Source organism: Danio rerio, chromosome 15, assembly GCF_052040795.2.
Source record: "Danio rerio strain M-AB ecotype USA chromosome 15, GRCz13ab, whole genome shotgun sequence".
Classification (NCBI taxonomy): domain Eukaryota; kingdom Metazoa; phylum Chordata; class Actinopteri; order Cypriniformes; family Danionidae; genus Danio; species Danio rerio.
This window is the reverse complement of record NC_141035.1, coordinates 9,263,868-9,286,875: the sequence shown is the minus strand read 5'-3', so window position 1 is coordinate 9,286,875 and position 23,008 is coordinate 9,263,868. Positions and strand designations below refer to the sequence as shown.

Genomic DNA, 23,008 nt, shown 5'->3' with positions numbered 1-23,008 from the left:
TGTCTCCCATATGGCTTTTAATGACTTCAGCAAACCCCGCAGATGAAACCTCTTAAAGCTAAACATCAGCGAAGCAGAACAGCTACTTCACTATCAACATTTGCCTGAAATCTGCATTCAGTAATGGAAACATTTTCACTGCAAATGGGTTCTGTCAGTAAATGAACATTTATAATAATATCCTATTCACAGAGCTTGGTATAAAAGGCTTGAATTCAGCTAACAAAAAGGGTCAAATCTAAGCTGGTATTTGCACGCTTTCCGTGTATCTCAGCAGGAAGAGGAATGTAATGCTGTGTGCGAGTGTTCACAAATATTAACAACAGGATAAGAACTTTCATTTGGTCCATGTTTGTAACAGCTGCCATTATCTTCCAGAACACTATTAATGCCCCAGTAAACTGAATCAAAGTCAAGTAAAGTCAAACAACTATAAATCAAGCTTTCTCTGTGAGTCATGAACCTTCTCCATCACTTACCACAATCTTTATTAGTGGTCAAGCTGAATTAGTGGTCCAGCATCACAATTACTCAGATTAAGTTTAGTGATTTAAACAAACGTTAGTGTGAAACTTTAGTACACAAGTCATTAAATGTCATTTGTGGGAACATAAGTAATATCTTACATGCAAATGTGTTCTATTTTTCTATTTCTATGTCAGTAACAAGAGTAAAACATGTATATAGAATTAAAACAAACTCAGAATTCGAAACTATATACTCAGAATCAGGGTCAGTTCACAAACATATTGGGCACTGGGGCTATTGCAAACCCAAGGGCCCCACTTATTTTTTAGCCTCAGAAAAGTAGCCTTTCGCCCTAATATTATTCATTTGCTAATTAATATTATTATCTAATTTTCCCCTATTTGATAATTATAAATGTTTTCTATTTTACCAAAGTAGAGGTACAAGCACACCGAATTAACCACATAATCTTCCAATTTTAAACAGGCTGCCAAAATATGCATAAAAAACACACATTTGCAATACTTCCTAAACAAGTGCTTTGCAATAAACTTTATATAGGGCTATCTTTAAAAACATTTATTTAAATTTTACCTGAACAGAAATCCCTAAAATATATTTAAAAAGCCATGCTTCTAATGTCCTATTTTAGCGGAATGAATTGCCAACTTATCCAGCACGTTTTACGCAGCGGATGCCCTTCCAGCTGCAACCTAACTCTGGGAAAAAAAGTATAAACTCAGAACCCTAAAACATAATTAAAGTTCTAAAGTAGAAGCACAATTTTAAAACTAATAATTTTTAAATGCACACTAAGTAATCTCAAAGAGACCTAAAATATGAATTCAGAACTTTAAAACCTAACAGGAATTCTAAAATGTAAACTTAGAATTGTGAAACAGAAGAGTAAAGCAAAATATAATTGACTTCCAAAAAACTAATAACTCCAAAAAATCAATTCAGATTTCCACAAATTCTGACTCTCAATACTTTGTAAGGACCAAATCTAATTTGGGTATTCCCATGTTTTTTTGGGCCATCATGTATCTGGCCAGAGGAATGTAACACTTTTTCTGAATGTTCCCAAATATTAGTAACAAAACAAGGATTTCCATTTGGTCCACGTTTCTAACAGCTGCCATTATCTTCCAGAACACTATTAATGCCCCAGTAAACTGAATCAATGTCAACTGAAGTCAAACAACCATAAATACAGCTTTCTCTGTGAGTCATGTACTTTCTCCATCACTGACCACAATCTTTAATAGTGGTCAAACTGAATTGTTAAAGGACAAGCATCCTGATTGTTACTCAGATTAGGCTTAGTGATTTGAAAAACATTGGTGTGAAACTTTCCTGAACATCATCAAATGCATTTTGTGGGAACATAAGTAATATCTCACATGCTGATGTGTTGTTGACCACAATCTTTATTAGTGGTCAAGCAGAATTATTAGTGGACAAGCATCCTGATTATAACTCAGATTAGGCTTAGTGATTTGAACAAACAAGTCATCAAATGCCATTTGTTGGAACATAAATAATATCTCTCATGCTGATGTGTTTATTTTTGTCAGTAATAGGATTAAAAACCAAAAAAATAGAATAAAAACAAACTTAGAATCCAGAATTATAAATTGAGAATTCTAAAACATATAAATAAATAATTTTATAAATAAATTCTATAAATTCTATAAATTCTAATAAAATAAATTCTATAAATTCTATAAATAAAAAAATAAATAACTCAGTTTATTAAAGCAAACTCGTAATTCTAAAACAAAATCAGAATTTTAAAATGCTAACGTGCAATTCTACATTTTTCTCAAAATTCTAAAACATAAAAAAAGATCTCAAATATAAATTCAGAATTCTAAAACATAATCAGAAAATTGTAAAACCTAAACAAAATATCAAGAAAGAGCCACAAACCTTCACAAATTCTGACCTTGAACTAATAAAAAAGACCAAATCTAATATGGGTATTACCATGCTTGTTTTAGCCATCATGTATCTGGCCAGAGGAATATAACACTGTTTTTGAATGTTCCCAGATATTAGCAACAGGACAGGAACTTCCATCTGGTCAATGTTTGTAACAACTGCCATTATCTTCAGGAACCCTATTAATGCCCCAGTAAACTGAATCAATGTCAACTGAAGTCAAACAACAACAGCTTTCCTTCTGCAGGATGGTCCAAAATATTTATGTTCTGATGGTCAGTCAAAGTTATTTGAGGTCGAGCATCACTATTTACTCAGATTATAACTTACAGACTATAACCTCAGCAATAAGTCTAAAAAACAAAAAAAACAACAACAAATAAACAAACAAGCAAACAAACAAACACAGAATTATAAAAAAAGAAACAGAATTTAAAACAAATTCCCAATTTTACAACAAGCTAAAGTCTAAAACGGCGAATTAATGGTTGTATTTTTAAACTTTCCAAATGACGGGCCTAACCTCTTTATTTATTAATGCTTTTAAAAACAGAGCAGATTTTTCGTCTCTTCATTTGAAAGTCGCTTGGAAAGAAGACCTAGGGATTTTAATCTCTGAGACTGATTGAAATAAATTTGATCTGTTTATTAATGTTCTATAAATTCTAGACACAACCTTATTCAGTACAAAAGTACTACTCATACTTTACTGTTTTAAAACAGCTTAAATTCTATTCCTCGCTTTCCCCCACATGCGACAAGTGTAAAGCTGTTGAGGATACCTTACCACACCTTTATTTTTGTTCCTGTGTCCAAATTCAGAGTTTTTGGTTAGAAACAATACAGTTCTTTGCTAAGGTTTACAATAGTATTTAATCCCTGACCCAATGGTAGCAATTTTGGCTGGTCAAATCTTCTGGAGACTCTCAACGAAATGTACACACCAAAATCCCCCAAGTAAAATTTACCCAGTTTAGAGTATTTGGTCCCTCTTTAAATAAGGGCAAACAGGTCGGTAATAAGTAAAGCTGCTGTTTGTGGAGTTGCTTATTGATGGAGCTGATCCTCTGCTGAGATTTTGAGAGATTCAATGTATTATATTTTAGCTGATTTCATCTAAGGCTGTGACTGAAGTCAGTTGTAGTTTTGTATTAAGCTGCGGTCACACTACAGTTTGAGCTTGCAAAATAAATGCAAAATTGAGCTTGCAAAAAAGATAACTAGACATTTAAAAAAGTAAGCCGTTGCTCCATATTTTCAATATCTGTCTAGAGAGGACATGTTTTGATCCTTGATTGGTCTCACACACTCAAGTGATGTGATTTTGCAGGTCAGAGTTAACCAAGCTTGAACTTTGCAGCAGCAAACTGCGGACCTTTTCCACGACCTTGCGTTACCTATCTGCCGCATTTGCATGCGTATGAATGCAAGTCTATGGGGAGAAAAGTGCAGTGTGACCGCAGCTTTAAGGCTCATACACACCGGGACGCTTTTCGTTTATCGTCAGCGTTTTATGAGACGTTTTTCCGAATTCAAATCCAAGAGTTTTTCACTGGCGTCAAGCAGAAGAGTATGCAAAATCACTACTTGACGTTAGATGGCGCTACACAACTTTAAGCTTCTGACACTCCGCTTATAACACAGATGAAAAGGAAGAAGGGAAGCTCACACGCTTGTTGTTAAAGTTACTGGTGACTCGAACAAGCATGGACGGTTCAAGTTGCAGCTTTAGCGATGAAAAAATGATTATTGTTCAGCAGTGCAATAAGCAGCTCCACGTTCATATCACCTCTGGGCTTTTTCTTTAGTGTGCGCTCACAATGACAGTTTTGCGCGTGAGCGCCTCCAGGTCCTGTTTACTGTTACTTCAGCAGCTCTGTGCATGTGAACAAAAGTGCCAATATGATTGGTGGAGAAGGCTTTGACGCAGCGCGTCCAAACAAAAAAACACAAGCATGAGGCGTTTTTTAAAAGATGCTTTTGCACCTGGCATTTTGAGCGTTGGTGTGCACGATCACATTGAAGCTCTTTATTTAGTCGTTAAACGTCTCGGTGTGCACGGGCCTTTACTCTTCTGTGTTTCTGCTTATTAACAGCAGGTGTTCATCATCAGTGGTGAATCACCACCTAATTAATCCTTTCATTGTCTCATTAACTTGAGTAACTTTAAGTCAATTTACAGAGGGACCAAATGCAATCTAAACTGAGTATTTTAGCTGTGTACGTGTTCAGTACATTCGCTGAGATTCCAGTGTGTTTGTGACCACAAAAACTGTTGTAAAAGCACATGTCTGGTCTGAGCTTCTCCCCTGGACAAAGGTCATAGCAACTGATGATTGGCTCCTGTACAAGAATGCGAGGCTTCATTCACCATATTGACCGGTACACTTTTCCCTATTCAAAAGTATAGGAGTGACATGTCTTGTGTATTTTATAGTCCTTGGTACCATTTTTTACTGTATTTATCAATAAAGTCAACAAAACAAAAAGACACCCTTACTAAGCCAAAAACTTGAGTTCACTTGAAGTGTCAACCTTTTAAAAAAAATATATGAAAAAAAAAATCATGGAAAAAGTAACTTGCCAAATACATGTCAGGTAAAAAAAAATCTAGTTTATATCTTTATTGCAGCTAAATAATGTGTTGAAACAGCTGCCATACTTCAACAGAGTTGCATGCTGAAGGTTTTACGAGCATATGTGGACTGAGGAAAGCTTTCATTTGTTCTGTAATAGTCACTAAAACAGGCATCCTACAGGAACGAAAGGCACACACTCATACTATTAGCTGCCATCCCACGAGAGGCAGTAATAACGGATAAAAAGGGGGAAGCTGGGTGATTTAGAGGATGGTAAAGACATTACGGCTGAGGCAATTAAAGAGAGAAGGGGAATATTTAGAGTTGGGGGAGGCCAGACTCCCAGTGGCTCCACATAATTACAGGCCAGGATGAGCGGTTTATGAAGGCCATTCCGAAATAAAATATGTGTTTTAGATCGCTCCGATTCTCAGGCGACCATTTCTGAGAGCTGAGAAAAGCATTTCAAGTGATGTTTCTCTTCCAGTAAAAAAGACTGAAAGAAGAGTTTCAAATATTTCCCCCAGGGAGTGCTTCTTCAAAGTATATCTCTGCTTTGTTATCGCAGAACAGGCCCCTGAAAAAGGGCTGAGGAGCGGAGAAAAGCATTTTAATCCTTTAACCGTGCAGTGTCTGTGAAAGATGCAGAAAAACCACAGTGCAGGAAAAAGGGGGGCAAAGCTAAACTACCTTGGTGTGTTGTGTTCATGTGTGTTTAGGATTTCAGAAGAGGGAGCACAAGATGTTATTAAGGATTAGTCAAGGAAGGATTCCTAAACATTCATTAACTTCAATAACGGCCATGGATCACTTCATTTCAGGGCAGCAGACCACCTACATTAAGGTGAGATGTGCTTTTGACAACATTAAAATGAGGCATTTAATAGCTAGCAAATCATTCAAAGTTAAAAATGTTTTAAATAGAAATAAGAAATAGACAATTTTTGCATAGGTTGGCTGCAGAAACAATTGTAGTAGTGTTTCAAGAGTAAAATTAAATATGAATTACTTCAGAACATGGTAGCTTGTTTCTTTTCTTAATTTTGAACAAGCTAATTGAGTGAATAATTCAATGACTCTTAGTACTTAGTAAATGGTTTCTTTCCCGAGTAAATGAGGGTTTTTCTGAAAGTGGTTGAGTGAATGATTCAGTGACTCCCCAAAAAGGTAATATAAACTATTAATAGTGTTTCACACCATGCCATGAATGGTGAAGTGGCAGTCCTTAGCAGAACACAATCAAAACTGGACTGATCAAAACTGGCTGGCCGAGGTAAAAAAAAAAAAAAAAAAAAAAAAAACAGACAAATAAAAAAAAAGATAAAGGAAAAAAATAATAATATGAACAAATTGCTTAAACAATTTCACAAATTCCCTAAATATAGCAATTTGTTTCATTTGTTAATTATGAACAAATTTATGAAAGTCCTAAAAGGCCACGCATTCAAATATTTGTTGTTTCTCATTTTCTTAAAACTGCGACTTAAATTTCATTTTTGTTTTTGAATGGGTGGGCAGCAGAATCAATTGTATAAGTTTTTCAAGAATAAAACAAATATGAATTGCCTCTGAACATGGCATCTTGTTTCTTTTCTTAATTTTGAACAAGCTGATTGTGTAAATGATTCAATGACTCCATTTTATACTTAGCAAACTGTTTCTTACCCAAACGAATGAGGGTTTTATTAAGTGGTTAAGTGAATGATTCAGTGACTTCCTAATAAAGTATAAACAAGATAAAAACAAAATAACTTTTCCTTTCTTAACATAAATTTCTTTCCTTAATTTATATGTTTCTTTTTATTATTATTATTATTATTATTATTATTATTATTATTATCAATAATATTATTAATAATTGTTTGACTGAATAATTAAGTCAATAAAGTATAATTAATAATAAATCATTATTTCCTCACAGTGATAAATTTATCGAAACTATTGAGTGAATGATTAAATGACTCATACATACAGATTTTGCCTGCATGAATTAAAATCTGAAACAATTGTAGAAATGATTAAAGAATACAATTAAATATTTATGTATGATTTTAAATGAAGCACACTCACTGTGTTGGTGACATATGGCAGACCATAATACTTCTTCTGCAAGTCTATCATGATGTCTGTTGTTGAACGATTTTGTGGTTTTCCATGATAAACTTGATCCAGCACTGAATAGAAAACCTAAAGAGAACATTTACAGACTTTGTGTTAAAATACAAAACCACTTATGATTATGTTGCATTACATATACATACATGCATGCAACTTAAAACTATTACATAAATGGTTTAATATTAATAAATTATTTTCCCTGCAATTAGGAATTACAATTCTCTCTCCTTTGAAATCAATGAAGTTGTACATTACTTTGTACTGCTGAAAAATGGTCATTTGACAATCTCTCAATGGTACCTGAAGTTGAGTGTCAGCTGCACCACAGACTTTCTTGGACTCACAAAGACGGGCCACCATGCTCTGTGGCAAAGGCTACAAGAAAAATAAAGGTTACACTACTATAAAAGGTTACCAATTATAAAAGTCTACCAATTGATTAAATGCACAGAATTTATTCATTAATTTTTTCCAAAATAAATTGACCAGTGAAAAATGCAGTGTGAAGTTTACCTGTCCAGTCTGGTAGTGGCGAGCAAACTGACTGATGACACGATAATCTGTAGCAAAGTACTCCATTAGAATAGAGGGCACCTCTGCGAAATCAGTGGCACATCGAGTTCCTTGAAGAGACAGAGATAAGGTCGTCAATTCAAAAGCTGAAGGCCACAAATGTGAAGAACATGAGCTGATTTCTGCAGGAATTATACAGTACCTGTCACATGTTGGTAGCGTGTGCGTCCCAGCATTGAGTGCATGGCGTGACCCATCTCATGGAATAGATTCTCCATCATGCCTGGACTGAGTAGAGTGGGACTGGCCCGTGTGGGATGGGGCAGATTCAGCATTAGGACCACCATCGGCAGCTGATACTGACCATCGTCCAGGCGCCTTCCACCACGAATGGTGAAGTGGCAATCCTGAGCAGCACACAAATAAATCTGGACTGATCAAAACTGACTGGCTGAGGTAAAAACAAGTACATAAATTAATTATGATTTCTTTTGAGGAACATATTAAATAAAAAGTAAAAAAAAAAAAAAGAATTGCTTTTGAACAAATTGTCTGAATGATTTGATGAATTCCCTAAAGATAGCAAATAATTTCTTTACCTAATTTTGAATAAATTTGGTGGAGTAAATGATTCAATAACTATTCTCAAACCATTTTTTTTTTTTTCTGAGCAAATGAAAGTTTTTTTAAAAAAGTTGAAGAATGACCGACTCAGTGACTTACTCTGAGTAACATCTTACATTAATATAGCTTTCTTTTTAATATTTTAATAATGGGTTGGCTGAATAATTAATTAAATCTCTCATAGTGATTTTTCATTCCTGAATGAATCAAATCTTTGAACTAAATTGGGTGAATGATTCAATTACTCACACAAAAATGTTGTAATCAGTGTTTCTGAACTAACTGGTTAAGTGAATGGTTTAATGAATCTTACATAATGACACTAACATATTTTTTTCCCTCACTGAATTAATGTTTTGCATAAAATGGTTAAATGAATTATTCAACGACACTCATGAAGACGGCAACTTTCATAATAAATTAATTTCTAACAAATTGATTGGGTGAATTATTCATTAAGAGACTTAAAGTAGCTTTTATGCTTTCATAAATATTTTTTTAAAGTAAAGCTTAGTTGACATTCAAAAAAATCATTAATGAATCAATGTTTTGAATGAACTTGTCGAGTGAAAGATTCCATACCTCGATAAACTTAGTTCCCGGTTTCTTTCCCTAATAAATTAACATTCTGAAAGAATGTGTTGAGTGAATGATTCAATGACTCCTTCATTAACTTAGTACCTGTTTCTTTCCTTATTAAATAAATATATTGTTTCTTTCATTAAAGAATACATAGTTTGAATTAATTGGTTAAGTAAAAGATTCAGTGACTCTTTCATTAAGATTTCATTAAGATTACTTTTCCATGAACAAACAAATGTTTAAAAGCACTGACGGAAATACTGAACTGGCTGAAATTAACTCGATTCTTTCCCTAAATGTATCAATTTTGAACAGATTGGTTCAGTGACTCACTTTCGCTTACATAGCCAGAAACCTATTTTTGGTGTGAACTTACAGTATCGTTGTTAAACAAATAGTTTCAGATGATGATTCAATGTCTCTCTTATTAACACAGTAATTGGTTTTGTAAGTTAACAGATCCATGTTTTTGGATGAACTGGTTGAGTGAATGATTTATAGAATCACCTGAAGACTGCTATAATGATGTACAATTACAGTAGCTGAATATCAGTTTGAACCACCGCTCAGCCAATCAAATTCGAGGACTGTAACTAATTGTTGTAAAATTCTTGTCTAATATGTGTGACCCTGGAAAAGTCATAAGGATAATTAATAAATAACTGAGATTATGCTTCATTTGAAAGCTGAATAAATACACTCCCCGGACACTTTATTAGGAACTTAATACATCATGGCATAGATTCAACAAGATACTGGAAATATTCCTCAGAAATTTTGGTCTATATTGACAGAATAGCGTCACACAGTTGCTGCAGATTTGTCTGCTAAACAAAGAAACCAGTCTGAGATGATTCATGCTCTATGACATGGTTCATTATTCTGCTGGAAGTAGCCATCAGAAGATGGGTACACTGTAGACATAAAGGGATGGACATGGTCAGCAACAATACTCAGGTAGGCTGTGGTGTTGACACAATGCTCAATTGGTACTAATGGGTCCAAAGCATGCCAAGAAAATATCCCCCACATCATTACACCACGACCACCAGCTTGAACCGTTTATAAAAGGCAGGATGGACCCATGGTGTCCTGTTGTTGACGCCAAATTCTGAGCCTACCACCTGAATGTCCCAGCAGAAATTGAGACTCATCAGACCAGGCAATAATTTTCTATTGTCCAACTTTGGTGAGCCTGTGTAGCCTCAGTTTCCAGCCTGATCTCATGAGAAAACGTAAGTATTTTACGTTTTGCCAGTTTAGTGGCTCATTCGTACGAATTCATACGAGTTCAGTCGTACGAAATGGTACGATTTTAAAAAGGAGGCGTGGCACCTAACCCCACCCCTAACACCAACCGTCATTGGGGGATGAGCAAATCGTACTAAATTGTACGAATTAGATCATACGAATTCATACGAATTAGCCACTAAATGAAAAAGTTATGAATTGCCGTGAGATTGTGTTGCAGTTTCCTGTTCTTAGCTGACAAGAGTGGTACCTAGTGGGGTTTTTGGTCACTGGATATTTTCTTTTTTTCTGACCATTCTCTGTAAACCCTAGAGATTGTTGTGCCTGAAAATCCCAGTAGACCAGCAGTTTCTGAAATACTCAGACCAGCCTACCTGGCACCAACAAACATACCATGTTAAAAGCCACTTAAATCACTTTTCTTCCCCATTCTGATGATCAGTTTGAACTGCAGCAGATCGTCTTGACCATGTCTAGATGCCTAAATGCCTTGAGTTGTTGCCATGTGATTGGCTGATTAGAGATTTGAGTTAACAAGCAATTGGACAGGTGTACCAAATAAAGAGGTTGATGAGTGTATGGCTGCGTCCGAAACCGCCTACAACTCAGTAGGTACTGCATTTGAATGTATACGTACTACTCGGCCGTTAGAAAAGTATGTTCTATACAGTATGAATGTGAAAAGTATAAATGGAATTCGGATGTACTACAACCGCTATTTTGTCACCTGCGTCAGTTGCGTCACTTTACTCCCATTTATGAAGTCTCTCGCAGGGCATCATGGGATAGTGCAGCGTGAATGGAATGCACACTTCAGAATCTCGCTGGAAGTAGTAAGTCATCCAGGTATCTCTCGCATACTGATTTTCGAATTCTATGAATTCGGACATAATACTCGGCTTGCATACTGATTTAAAGCGTACTGTGTAGTATGAAAGTATGCGGTTTCAAACACAGCCTATATTTTCTATTTATGTATACTTTGTTAAGATAGGACAATGTTTGGCCAAGATAAAACGAATGTAGGAAATTTACTAAACATGGACCATGATCTTATATCATGATTAATATTCTAATGATTTTTAACATAAAAGAAAAAAGATCCATACAATGTACAGTATATTAGGCGATTGCTCATTACTTTTTTGGGACACCAATGACACACTATTTTTCAGATGGCTCATCACAGTCCTCTTTTACCTGATGAGGTTTGTCTTGTCTGTAAAAGAAGTCACAGTAGATATATCCCAGCAGTCCCTCTGTTTCATGCACCACAGCCTGAAAGAAGGATTCAAAATGACTTGAAGATGAGCTCTGATTTTGGCCCACTGGATCTGATAATGGATCACAGAGGTGTGAGCTCACCAGCTTGCGCACGTCTTCGCTCCAGACCTCCCCCACGCTGGGCTGCTCCGCCAGCAGTGACACGCCATACAGCTGAGTGAAAACACCATTCAGACCCTCCATACATGCTCCCAGCGAGAAGTACGGACTGTACAGACTCGGCTCAATGTTGAATCTGCAGAGACAAAACATAAACATGCCACCTTATTGAATGCTGAATGTCCGTGCACATTTCTTTTTTTCTAACAAAGACCGCAGACTACATGGGAGAAATGACAAGAATGTGAAAAGAAATTAGGGAGAAGTTGCTTAAAAACTAAAGCAAATGTAAAAAAAGAAATCTGATAAATTTCAAATATAGATAGACAGACAAAATACTGTTAGTTTAAAATAATTATTTTCTATTTGAATATACTACTTTGAATGTAAAACATATAGATGCATTAAATACAATACATAGTTAAATTTAGGACTTTAAGACCTTTTTAGGACCATTATGAAAATGTAGACTTATCCAGGGCTAAATGCTGAGGATTTTTTTGAATTTCCCAGTTGAAAAAGATTGTGCGCTATCAAAACATGATTCAAATTTAATAGATTTAACAATTCAATAATAATACTTAAATAATAAAAACATAGATCAGGTCAGTATTCTCTGCTGTAAAAAAAATGAGAACTTTTAAACCAATGTTATGGTAAAGAAAGCAATTAAAACATTACGGTACATGCTGTAGAGTTGAAATGATTTTTTTTTTAAATAAAACGTTTTATTGAGATTGAGATTGTTGGTGATTGTATGAGTGTTAATGGGCAGATTGGGAAGCTATACATGAATAAAGAAAAAATGAAGACCTGTTAAAAAAGATTTAAGACCTATAACACAACACTTCAGTAGATTTAAGAGTTTTTAAGGCCTAAAATTTAGCTTTTGAGATTTAAGACATTTACACTTTTAAGACCCCGCAGACACCCTGTAAATAAAAATACATTTACTGTGACTTGATCAATTGGATGCAAACTAAAAAAAACAAACAAACGTGTAGAGCAGAGCTTCTCAAACTCAGTCCTGGAGGGTGAGAGTCCTGCAAAGGTTAGGTTCATCCCTAATCAGAGACACCTGGGCTAGCTAATCAAGCTCTTACTAGGCTGTCTAGAATCATCCTTGCAGGTGTGTTGAGGCAAGTTGGAGCTAAAATCTGCAGAACACCGGCCCTCCAGGACCTAGGCTGCGTCCGAAACTGCATACTTCCATACTATACAGTACGCTAAAATCAGTATACGAGCCGAGTAGTATGTTCGAATTCATAGAATTCGAAACTCAGTATGTGAGAAGAACCCGGATGACTTACTACTTCCTGCAAGGTTCTTAAGTGCGCATCCCATGCATGCTGCACTATCCTATGATGCACCGCAAGCGAATTCATGAATGGGAGTGAAGCGACGCAACTAACGCAGGTAGGTCACGTGCCCATGACAAAATGGCAGATGTAGTATGTCCGAATTCCATTCATACTTTTCACATTCATACTGTATAGAACATACTTTTCTAACGGTCAAGTAATACGTTTAAATTCAAATGCAGTAGTAGGCGGTTTCGGACGCAGCTTTAGTTTGAGAACCTGGTGTGGAGTTTTGCTTATTATTTCAAGAACAAAAGTTTCTGAAAAAAGAAAAAGAAAAACTTTTTTTACCTTTCTGCCCGTGTCACACCACTGAAATATGGATGGTCCCATGGCATTAGTTCCTACAAAGGGACATTAATTCTGCTTTAATTCTACAAACTTGGTGGTGTTAAGTTTGTGTTGTCTATTCAAAACATTTTGACACAGTGTGACATCAGAAGATATTCAAAATAAATAAACAAAAATGTTTGAAATAAGACTGAGAGATGCTTACAGAATTTTGAGGGTTGAGTTTTGTCTTCATATCCCTCATCATTTTAAAATCCTTTTCTGTCCTAAAGAAATACAAATGGAAACATTATATAACTTATACAAAGACATTTCTTCTATGTTATACAAAACTATGCAATATCTTTACTATACAAACACTATAAATATTAATTATTAACATCACAGCCTACAGTCTCTTGTAAATCTGACAACATAATTTGGTTGACAGCGACATCTAGTGGCACATACTGGAATAAGACTGCAATAATATAACAGTGCAGATTTTTTTTTATTCTTTCTTATAAAAAAAAAGAATATACAAAACTATATTGTAATTGATGTTTGTGATATATTTATTTATTTATTTATTTATTCATTTATATCTGAGAGTTAATGCAAATGACAATTATTAAAGAGACAAAACTCTACCTGTCTGCGAGTTTGTCTGTGATTTGCTGTAAAAAGTTCATAACGGCCTCTGTGGGAATAGAAAACAGATATTATCAGACACATAAATATAATATACATGTATTATAATATAGTAAAATAATATATTATAATATAATAATAAAATAATATGATAATATGATAATATAATACAATATCATATAATACAATAATATAATATTGTACTGAAATATAATATAATAATACAATATAATGTAATATATTATAATATAATACACTAATATAATATAGTAATATATTTTAATATAATAATACAATATAATATGATAATATAATATAACACAATAATAATATAACAGTAAATAATATAATATGATAATATAATATCATATAATACAATAACATAATATTGTACTATAATATAATATAATAATACAATATAATATAATTATAATATAATAAGATAATTTAATATAATATAATAATACAATATAATATAATAATATGATAATATAATATTATATAACACAATTATAATATAACACAATTATAATATAATATAATATAATATAATATAATATAATATATTAATATTTATGATTTGTTCCTCTTAAAAACAACAATAAAAAATATCTTTTATTTTACTCAAAAACAATTTCCTTTTTTTTTTTTTGTCTTGGTTAAAGTTTTGATAATTTTCACATGTTTATTTATTTATTAATTAGTTTTTATTTTATTTTATTTAAAGTTTGTATTTATTATTTAGTCATGTGCAGTTTGTGGTACAGCAATTGAAGACTCTCAGTTTGTAGATACTTCCACCTGGGCTTTTGGCCATAGTTCCCTTTAATGCTCTGTGTGCATAGGATTCATAACCAACCAAGCGAGCCAGTTTATCCCTACAGGCCAGCAGTTCTTCGAGTATGTGCATCACATTTGCATTTGGGTAGAGAAAAACTTTATATGCAACTTCCCTAACCTGAAAAAAAAGAAAAGAAACAAACAATAATTTCTCTACATAAATCAACCTGAGAGACTCTGGGTAAACATCATTTAAAACAGTAACAACTAGGGGTGCAAAATTTTCAGTATACAATGGGGGAAATAATTATTCAACACATACTTCTTAAGGTGCTTTTGACTTGAAATTTTTACCAGATGTTGATAACCACAAATGAAATGATTATGAAAAGAAAGCAAGTCTATTTAGTTTACAAATTAAGTTTTGCATAATAAAATGAAATGACACAGGTAAAAAGTATTGAACACATAAGGAATATAAGCTGTGAAATGACAGTGAAAGCCAAGACAGCAGCTGATTTTCTCAGTAGTTATTCAGCAACCCTCTGCCCTCTGTCAGTGCAAATTAATATCAGACGCTTCAGTCCAACTACATTATCAGGATGACCAAGATGAAACCAGAGCGGACATTTCAGCAAGACAATGATGTAACCACACAAGGAAACTCTCAAATGCTTTCAGTGAAGGACAATCAAGCTGTAGAACGGCCCAGCCAATCACCTGGCTTGAATCTAATATAAAATACAAAATAATAAGCAATCAGTTTGGATAGATGAAATCCACAGAATCTTTAAGATTTTTACACTCTGTTGAAGTCTGTGAAAACCTCATCACCTAAAGAGCCTTTTATATAAAGTATTAAAAACATTTCAGTAGTTCAGGACTTTCTCCTTGTGTGATTTCATTGTTATTACACATACATTTTTTTTCAGATTTTGTTTGTATGTTTGTATTGTTTAGATTTTAACCAAAATCTGGTTAAATTCCATTCCAAAAGCTCCTGTATAAATACTAATATCAGGGCAAAACATGTTCAATACTTTCCCCCCACTGTGGCTTTTTATTACTAACTTTAAGTCTGAAGGTGAGATTTTGCTATTCAGCAGTGAGTCTGGCTCCTTTTAATACCATACTATTTTGCTAAGTATTCTTACAAAAGGGTTGAAAAAAAGTAATACATCAAGAAGTGCCATTTTGGTATTTCTGACAGTGGAAACAGAAATGACTGCGTGCTTAACCATAATTGTTGTGTACTACAGCACCTCTAGTTTCTACTAATTAAGCAAATGATCTACCAGGTCATCAGGTGCATCAGCATGCAGGCCTCCGATCTGAATGTATTTCCCGTCTTTGGTGAAGTGCTGGTGAATATGTTCAGGAAGAGCTTTCTTCTCGATCCTGTTGGGCATGTGGCAGCTCATCAGAAACTGATTGCTCAGATCCAGCAGCTTCACATTCAAGTTCACTGCCTCTTTCCTCTAAGAAACAGGGAAAGGGTCATTGGTGAGATCTGTTACTATGCCTTAAAGGGAAAGCTCACACAAAAAAAATTATGTTATCATTTATTCCCAGTGTTGGGGAACGTTACTTTTGAAAATAATGCATATGAATATCGTGTTACGCCCCCCAAAAGTAACTAGTAGGTTACTTTTAATGATGCGTAAGGTGTTAACTTAAATTAAGCAATTCAATTTTTTTTAAAAGTTAATTAATTAAACTAAAAAGTAAACTACTTAATACTTTAAGTAAAACTTACTTAAAAAAAATTATATTATTCCGTAACTTGCATTATTTGTAATGTGTTAGCCCCAACACTGTTTATTCCCTCATATGCTTCTTTTAAACTTGAGTTTCTTTTCTTCTGTTAAACAAAAAAAAAAAAAATTGCACTGAAGAATGCTGGAAAAAAACATAGTATAGAAAGACTTCTTCAGAATATTTTGTTTTGTGTCCAACATAAATAAATTCATTAAAGTTTAGAAAAACTAAAATAAGTAAATGGTGAGGAAATTCCCTTTATCTGATTCATTTTCCTGAACATTCCCTTTAAACACATTTAGTGTGTTTTTCAATGTTCAGTAAATCTGTGATCAGCCACAAAAGTAAAGCAATATAACAGACCTTTTTTGTATCCAGATGAATTCCACTTATCTCAAAGTCAAACATGAAGAGCTCAGCTACTCGTCTGTGTCGAAAAAATAATATAGGTAATTAGAGCTGCACAATATATAATTTCAGCATCATTAACAAAATGAACGAATGAATACATAGATTGTTAATATTCATTCATTCATTCATTCATTCATTCATTTTCTGCCGCTTTTCCGCGGCTGGGTTGCAGGGTCCGCAGTCTTAGGAGAGAACCCCAGACTTCCCTCTCCCCAGACACTTCCTCCAGCTCCTTCGGGGGGATCCCGAGGCGTTCCCAGGCCAGCTGAGAGAAATAGTCCCTCCAGCGTGTCCTGGGTCTTCCCCGAGGCCTCCTCATGGTGGGACATGCCTGGAACACCTCCTTTGGTAGGCGTCCAGAAGGCATCCGAAATAGATGCCCGAACCACCTTTGCTGACTTCTCTCGATGTCGAGGAGCAGCGACTCTACTCCGAGCTGCTCCCGGGTGTCAGAGCTCCTCACCCTATCCATAAGAGTGCGCCCTGCTACCCTTCAAAGGAAACTCATTTCGGCCGCTTGTATCTGAGAACTTGTCCTTTCAGTCATGACCCAAAGCTCATGACCATAGTTGAGAGTAGGAAAGTAGATTGACCGGTAAATAGGTAGCTTTGCCTTTTGGCTCAGCTCCTTCTTCACCACAATGGACCAGTACGTAGATTGTTAACATAAATAACATAAATTTGTTGTTTACACAATTAACGTTAAAGATAAAAATTCTAACACTTTTCCTGGTGACACTTGGCTGAATATCTCCTAAAATGAGTTCACTTCTCTAGTCTTTAAAAGCAGGAAAGTTCAATAAAATGCATTTTACTGTAAGAGTAATTGTGCATAACAAACACTGAGAGGGGTCTTCAGCTTTAAGCATTTTCCACCTTTGAAATGTGTAAATATTGAGAGGGTAAAAAATAATGACTTCTAATTTACAGATATTGTTGTCTATATACATTAGCATGAGCTTCTCCTTTCTTCTGGAGTCTGTTCTTCATACGTGGATTACTCAATTTGCTGGATTTCGATGTTGACGATTTGACATGATCCAGGATCGTTTTGTTCTTCAAAACTCATCTGGGACTTGTCATAGCAACAGTTCTGGTAGCTCAAACCTGCTTGGGAGCAGGTTCATTTCATATACAGGATTTCATAAACAGGATTAGATCGGGTCAGCAAAGATAATACTGAAAGTATATATTTATATATATAAAAAAGTAAATAAGTAAAAAAAATATATAAAATAAATACATATATATATATATATATATATATATATATATATATATATATATATATATATATATATATATATATATATATATATATATATATATATGTTAATAAAATGTATACAATCTGCACTCTGGAATAAAAGTACAAAGACTGCCACCTGGCCGTTCAAAGAGAAAATGAATTGATATGAAGATTATGAACTTTTTAGATATAAACGCGTACATGCACAATATTCAACTTTTTGTTTTTAAAAAGGATAATAATTTATGCAGTCATGCACGTGTTGTGACTGCTAATATGCCGGTGATTGTTACCTTTACCCATATCAAAATGCTTTTTTGATGCAAAATTCATTTATAGTTATTCCTTACGCCGATTAAAAAAACTTGAGCAGGATTAGGCTACTATAATAAAGAAAATCTTTTCTAAATGTAGAACTAAATATATTGATATGAATTGAAATACATTATGAAAACTCCTGACATAAAAGAGTAAAGCCTGCAGCCCACAACAAATGTGGAAAGTTATTGTGTGTCATTTTTAACAAACTCTTTACTGTTAATTTAATGTAATTTTGCTCACATGGACAATGGAATGTTAATCAGACGATGTAATTACGTTGCTGTGCCGTCAGCCAATCGTTGCATTGCAGAGCATGATTTCGAAGATCAATAGATCTGTCTTTCATGACACACTCAGCGATCTCAGATCAGTTCATCCAGACATTTTAATCTGATTCGCGAACTTGTTTGAAGAACCAAATTAGCCAGAGATCAGTTATCAAGATAAACAGATCCAGAATTTGCCAAATCATCCTGGATCATTTAAGCGAGGTACGAAGAACAGACCCCTGGTGTCCTAAATCCATATTGATTATAGGCTTCTTTTATTTCCAATGAGGCAGAGAAATGAATTGTGTTGTGTGTGCGTTTTAATTTTGTAAATGTGAATTAATATGCACAGCAACTGGTCAGCTGGTTTTTGGTTTACTCTCATACAACTGAGGTTAAAAACTGAAGTACAAGCTGGGCTGTCCTTTGCTTTTAATTTAACAGCATATTGTAATGGTAGTTTTAACTGTCTGTTTTAGAGTGAAGTTTAGTGCAATGTTGTGTTTATATGTTGGGTTTTTAGTTTACCAGAAACCACAATTCAGAACACAGAAGATTTTTGGACTAACTGTAGAGTTTAACCATGATGCAGTGAAAGTTTACTTTGTGTAAGCATTCAGGCTTAGGAGTTTAAAGTATTCAGGAACATGAAATTGTACTGTTTGTAACTCTAATAAAGTATTTATTCATAGAATCATTTATACAATAAGGTCTATGCAGTGTTATTTTACATTTGATAGCTCAGTTTCTGTACCTGAATATTGTGATGTAAAATATTTCACTCCTATCCACCCAATTATAATCCAGAATAACCCCCATAATCTTCCAGAACTATCTTAGTCTAAATTAATTAATTCTTTCCAAACGGTATACATATCACAATATACAGTTAAATTCAGAATTATTAGCCCCCCTGAATTATTTGCCCCCCTGTTTATTTTTTTCCACAATTTTTGTTTAACGGAGAGAAGATTTTTTCAGCACATTTGTAAACATAATAGTTTTAATAACTCATCTCTAAGAACTGATTTATTTTATCTTTGCCATGAGGACAGTAAACAATATTTGACTACATATTTTTTAAGACTCATCTATACAGCTTAAAGTGACATTTAAAGGCTTAACTAGGTTAATTAGGTTAACTAGGCAGGTTAGGGTAATTAGGCAAGTTATTGTATGATGATTTGTTCTGTAGACCAGTGGTTCTCAAAGTGGGGGTCGGGACCCCTTGAGGGGTCGCGGAACAATGAAGGGGGGTCGCCTGGTGATTTCCAAAAATCTACTTATTATTATTAGGCCATAAGAATTACCATATTTTATCAACAAAAAACTGAAGAGGAAAAAAACAGTCGTTTATAGTTACTATAGTAGCTTATTTACTTGTTCTATTGGATTGTGACCCCTGGGGTAAATACATTATATTAAAGACAGCAATAGCGTCAGATGCAGCAGATTGATTTTATAACACCAGGTTAAACTTTCTGGCCCATTAACAGCACTGACATACATAAAAAAATTAAACGAAGAATAGACTTGGGTCTATTGGTGTGTGTGTGTGCCATTGCATGCAAGGTTTCTGTATTTATAACCACCTCAGAGGATATTGGGGGTCGCGAGTCACTGGCATTGTTATTTTAGGGGTCGCGTGCTGAAAAGTTTGGGAACCCCTGCTGTAGACTATCAAAACAAATAGCTTAAAAAGGCTAATAATTTTGTCCCTAAAATGTTTTTTTTTTTTTTTTTTAATTAAAGACTGCTTTTATTCTAGCTGAAATAACACAAATAAGACTTTCTCCAGAAGAAAAGATATTATCAGATATACTGTGAAAATGTCCTTGCTCTGTTATACATCATTTTGGAAATATATAAAAAAAAAAAAAAAAAAAAAAAAAAAAAAAATTCAAAGGGAGGCTAATAATTCTGACTTTAACTGTACATCGCAGCAAATCTAAATACTGCAATGTCAAATTTGTCATGCATGTCATGCAGCCCTATAGTGAATACTGTAAAGTTTGTTACAAAGACATAAAAAAGATACAATTTTGTTATGAGATTTGTATAATATGCCTGTTTTAATTATTATTTTTTTAAGTTAACTGATGGCATGGAGTGCTATAATGGCGTCTGCACGTGTATCGTGGCAATTTATTTTAAAATAAAAGAAAGTGTGATTAATACCTTGTCTCCGGGTCCAGTTTAGACATGACCTCTTTGTTGTCCAACAAGTCCTTTAAGCTTTTACACAATTCAACATTGGTATTAAGCCTGTAGGGCAGATTCAATTCGAATAAATGTTTAATTCGTTAAAGTTCAATAAAAAGGTGTGTGAGTCCAGACCCACCTCTCCACCATGGTGCCAATGTTTATGCAAGTCTTCTCTGCTGCTTCTCGGTATGATGGGTCAGGATGAGCTACTTTAATAAAGTCTGCCTACAAACAAATAAACAAATGAATTATTAAGTGATGAATGAATGAGAAAAAAAACACTTACTTAATGTATTTTTAAAATATGTGTCAACGTTTTAAACATCTAACTTTGGTGTTTGTTGTCTAATTAAACAAAAATGATATTATTTACATTAAATTGAAAGTGTGTTTAATTGAAGTGCATTTTGTTTCTAACTAATATGACAAATAAACATAAATAAACAAATGTATTTTATTATGTTTCTTTGTGTTTTTCTACTTACGAATACAATAAACATATAGAGACAGTTGGGTACAAAGACAGTTTTTCCAATATCGTAGACACCTAATTGATTGATTACCATGTCAGCCACTCTACACAGGCTGTCTGAGAGCTTGTCAAATATCTGTACAGTCTGGACTCCAGCAGGGCAGCGACAGGCTTCCTCTACTAGCTGCTCTGTCTCCTGCAGGGCTCGATCCTGTACCACCTCAAAACCATCCACCGAGCTGAGCTCCGGGACCCCAAACAGACCCTGAAACAACAACAACATAGTCAATGATCTACTTCATTAAATGAATAGTTCATCCAGAAATTAATAATGATGTCATAATTTACTCACCTTTTATTTGTTCCAAACTTGTTTGAGTATCTTTCTTCAGTTAAACACAAAAAGATAGTTTGAAGAATGCTGGAAACCTGTAACCATTTACTTCCATAGTATATGCTTTTCCTACTATGGAAGTATATGGTTACAGGTTTTCAGCTTCCTTTTAAAATATCTTTCATTGTGTTCAACAAAAAAGAAACTGGTTTGGAACCACTTGAAGGTGAGTAAATAGTGAATACATTTTTATTTTTGGGTGTACCATGTTATCCCTTTAGGGGTATACTCTCACCACATTCTGCTGGAAGAGCTCGAGCCTCCTCTGGACTTTGGCGTTGAAAGCGGCTCCTACCGGTGACCAGGTGCTCACTGTCCGGCAGAGTCTCACCGCTGCCCCGCGCCCAAACAAACACACCAGCGGTCTGACGCGGGTCACCGACATTACTGTAGACAATTCCCTCTCACGGCCAGAAAAAAACCCGACGACTAAAGCAATTAAACTGAACAACTCGGACACACTTAGCGCTCAGGACAACGCAAGTTTGAGGGGGGTTAGGAAAACACACATGCCATGATGCCATGCTATTCCAATGACAGCGAGTGGGTGAATTTCACAACAGCACTTTCGAAATGTAAATAAATAAGGGGAAACTTTGGAAATTAATTGCTGATGGGGTAGAGCTTAATTTTTTGCATTTTTAAAACACGGTAGTTAATTATAGTATGGTCTGATTATTGAACAAATGCCTAAGGAGGTCACAGCGAGTTTAAAGGGAAAGTGAAAATGAAGCGAATCAGCTCTGGTATTACAAAATAAAAGTTCGATCCATTATTATTATTATTATTATTATTATTACAACAAGAAAAGATTCTCACATAACCTAATATTTATTTATAGTTAACGTTATATTTTTGTATTATTACAACAACAACAACAACAACAACTACTACTACTACTACTACTACTACTACTACTACTACTACTAATAATAATAATGACTTTAAAAATAAAATAATAACAATAACAATAAAATACTAAAAACTATTTTTATAAACTGTTTATCATAAACCTAAACATATTCATTTATACATTTGACAAAATAATATTAAATGCATAAAATAATAAAAATAATATTTAGTAGTAATAATAATAACAACAACAAATAAAACATGTATGAATTTTCTAAATTTATATATAGAAAACAAATATATAATATACAAGTTTTAATAATTAATTGACAGCGTTTTAATTGATAGTAATTGATGATTAAATAAGAATAATAATGTTCATTTTTATTTACTTTCATGTTTTTATTTTTATTTTTTCATTCATTATATATTTATATAAAGAAAAGTCTTTTTAAATACATACATAATATTTGTTTTATAATTAATTCCCAACACCATACTTGAAATTTGGCAAATGTAATAAAAATATTATGGTGCATGTTTATTATTTCGT

At 34.0% G+C, this 23,008-nt stretch overlaps 1 protein-coding gene and 2 long non-coding RNA genes across 5 annotated transcripts in view; 1 reads left to right on the top strand and 2 right to left on the bottom strand.

Moving 5' to 3' along the window:
- The window catches only part of mipepa (mitochondrial intermediate peptidase a), a 56,504-nt gene extending 34,363 nt beyond the window's left edge, over nt 1-22,141 (bottom strand). For all 3 annotated transcript variants that reach the window (XR_015509034.1, XM_087283706.1, XM_087283705.1), the window contains exons 1-16: nt 21,839-22,141; nt 21,301-21,474; nt 20,874-20,962; nt 20,711-20,797; nt 16,646-16,709; nt 15,820-16,002; nt 14,546-14,702; nt 13,745-13,793; nt 13,320-13,380; nt 13,115-13,167; nt 11,445-11,598; nt 11,280-11,357; nt 7,825-8,029; nt 7,623-7,732; nt 7,410-7,484; nt 7,062-7,178 (exon numbers count right to left, since the gene is read on the bottom strand). Coding sequence is in view for 2 of the 3 variants with exons in the window: in XM_087283706.1 (XP_087139832.1) it covers nt 7,062-7,178; nt 7,410-7,484; nt 7,623-7,732; nt 7,825-8,029; nt 11,280-11,357; nt 11,445-11,598; nt 13,115-13,167; nt 13,320-13,380; nt 13,745-13,793; nt 14,546-14,702; nt 15,820-16,002; nt 16,646-16,709; nt 20,711-20,797; nt 20,874-20,962; nt 21,301-21,474; nt 21,839-21,988 (1,806 nt within the window). In the remaining variant the exon portion in view is untranslated. The remainder of the gene's footprint in view (nt 1-7,061; nt 7,179-7,409; nt 7,485-7,622; nt 7,733-7,824; nt 8,030-11,279; nt 11,358-11,444; nt 11,599-13,114; nt 13,168-13,319; nt 13,381-13,744; nt 13,794-14,545; nt 14,703-15,819; nt 16,003-16,645; nt 16,710-20,710; nt 20,798-20,873; nt 20,963-21,300; nt 21,475-21,838) is intronic.
- Nucleotides 1,883-4,439, bottom strand: LOC147833586 (uncharacterized). The gene is made up of 2 exons (XR_015509041.1): nt 2,216-4,439; nt 1,883-2,150 (listed from the first exon to the last, which is right to left on the bottom strand). It is a non-coding gene; the product is annotated as an uncharacterized LOC147833586 (long non-coding RNA).
- Nucleotides 18,177-20,437, top strand: LOC147840497 (uncharacterized). The gene is made up of 2 exons (XR_015509049.1): nt 18,177-19,731; nt 20,209-20,437. It is a non-coding gene; the product is annotated as an uncharacterized LOC147840497 (long non-coding RNA).
- Nucleotides 22,142-23,008: the final 867 nt, after the last annotated feature.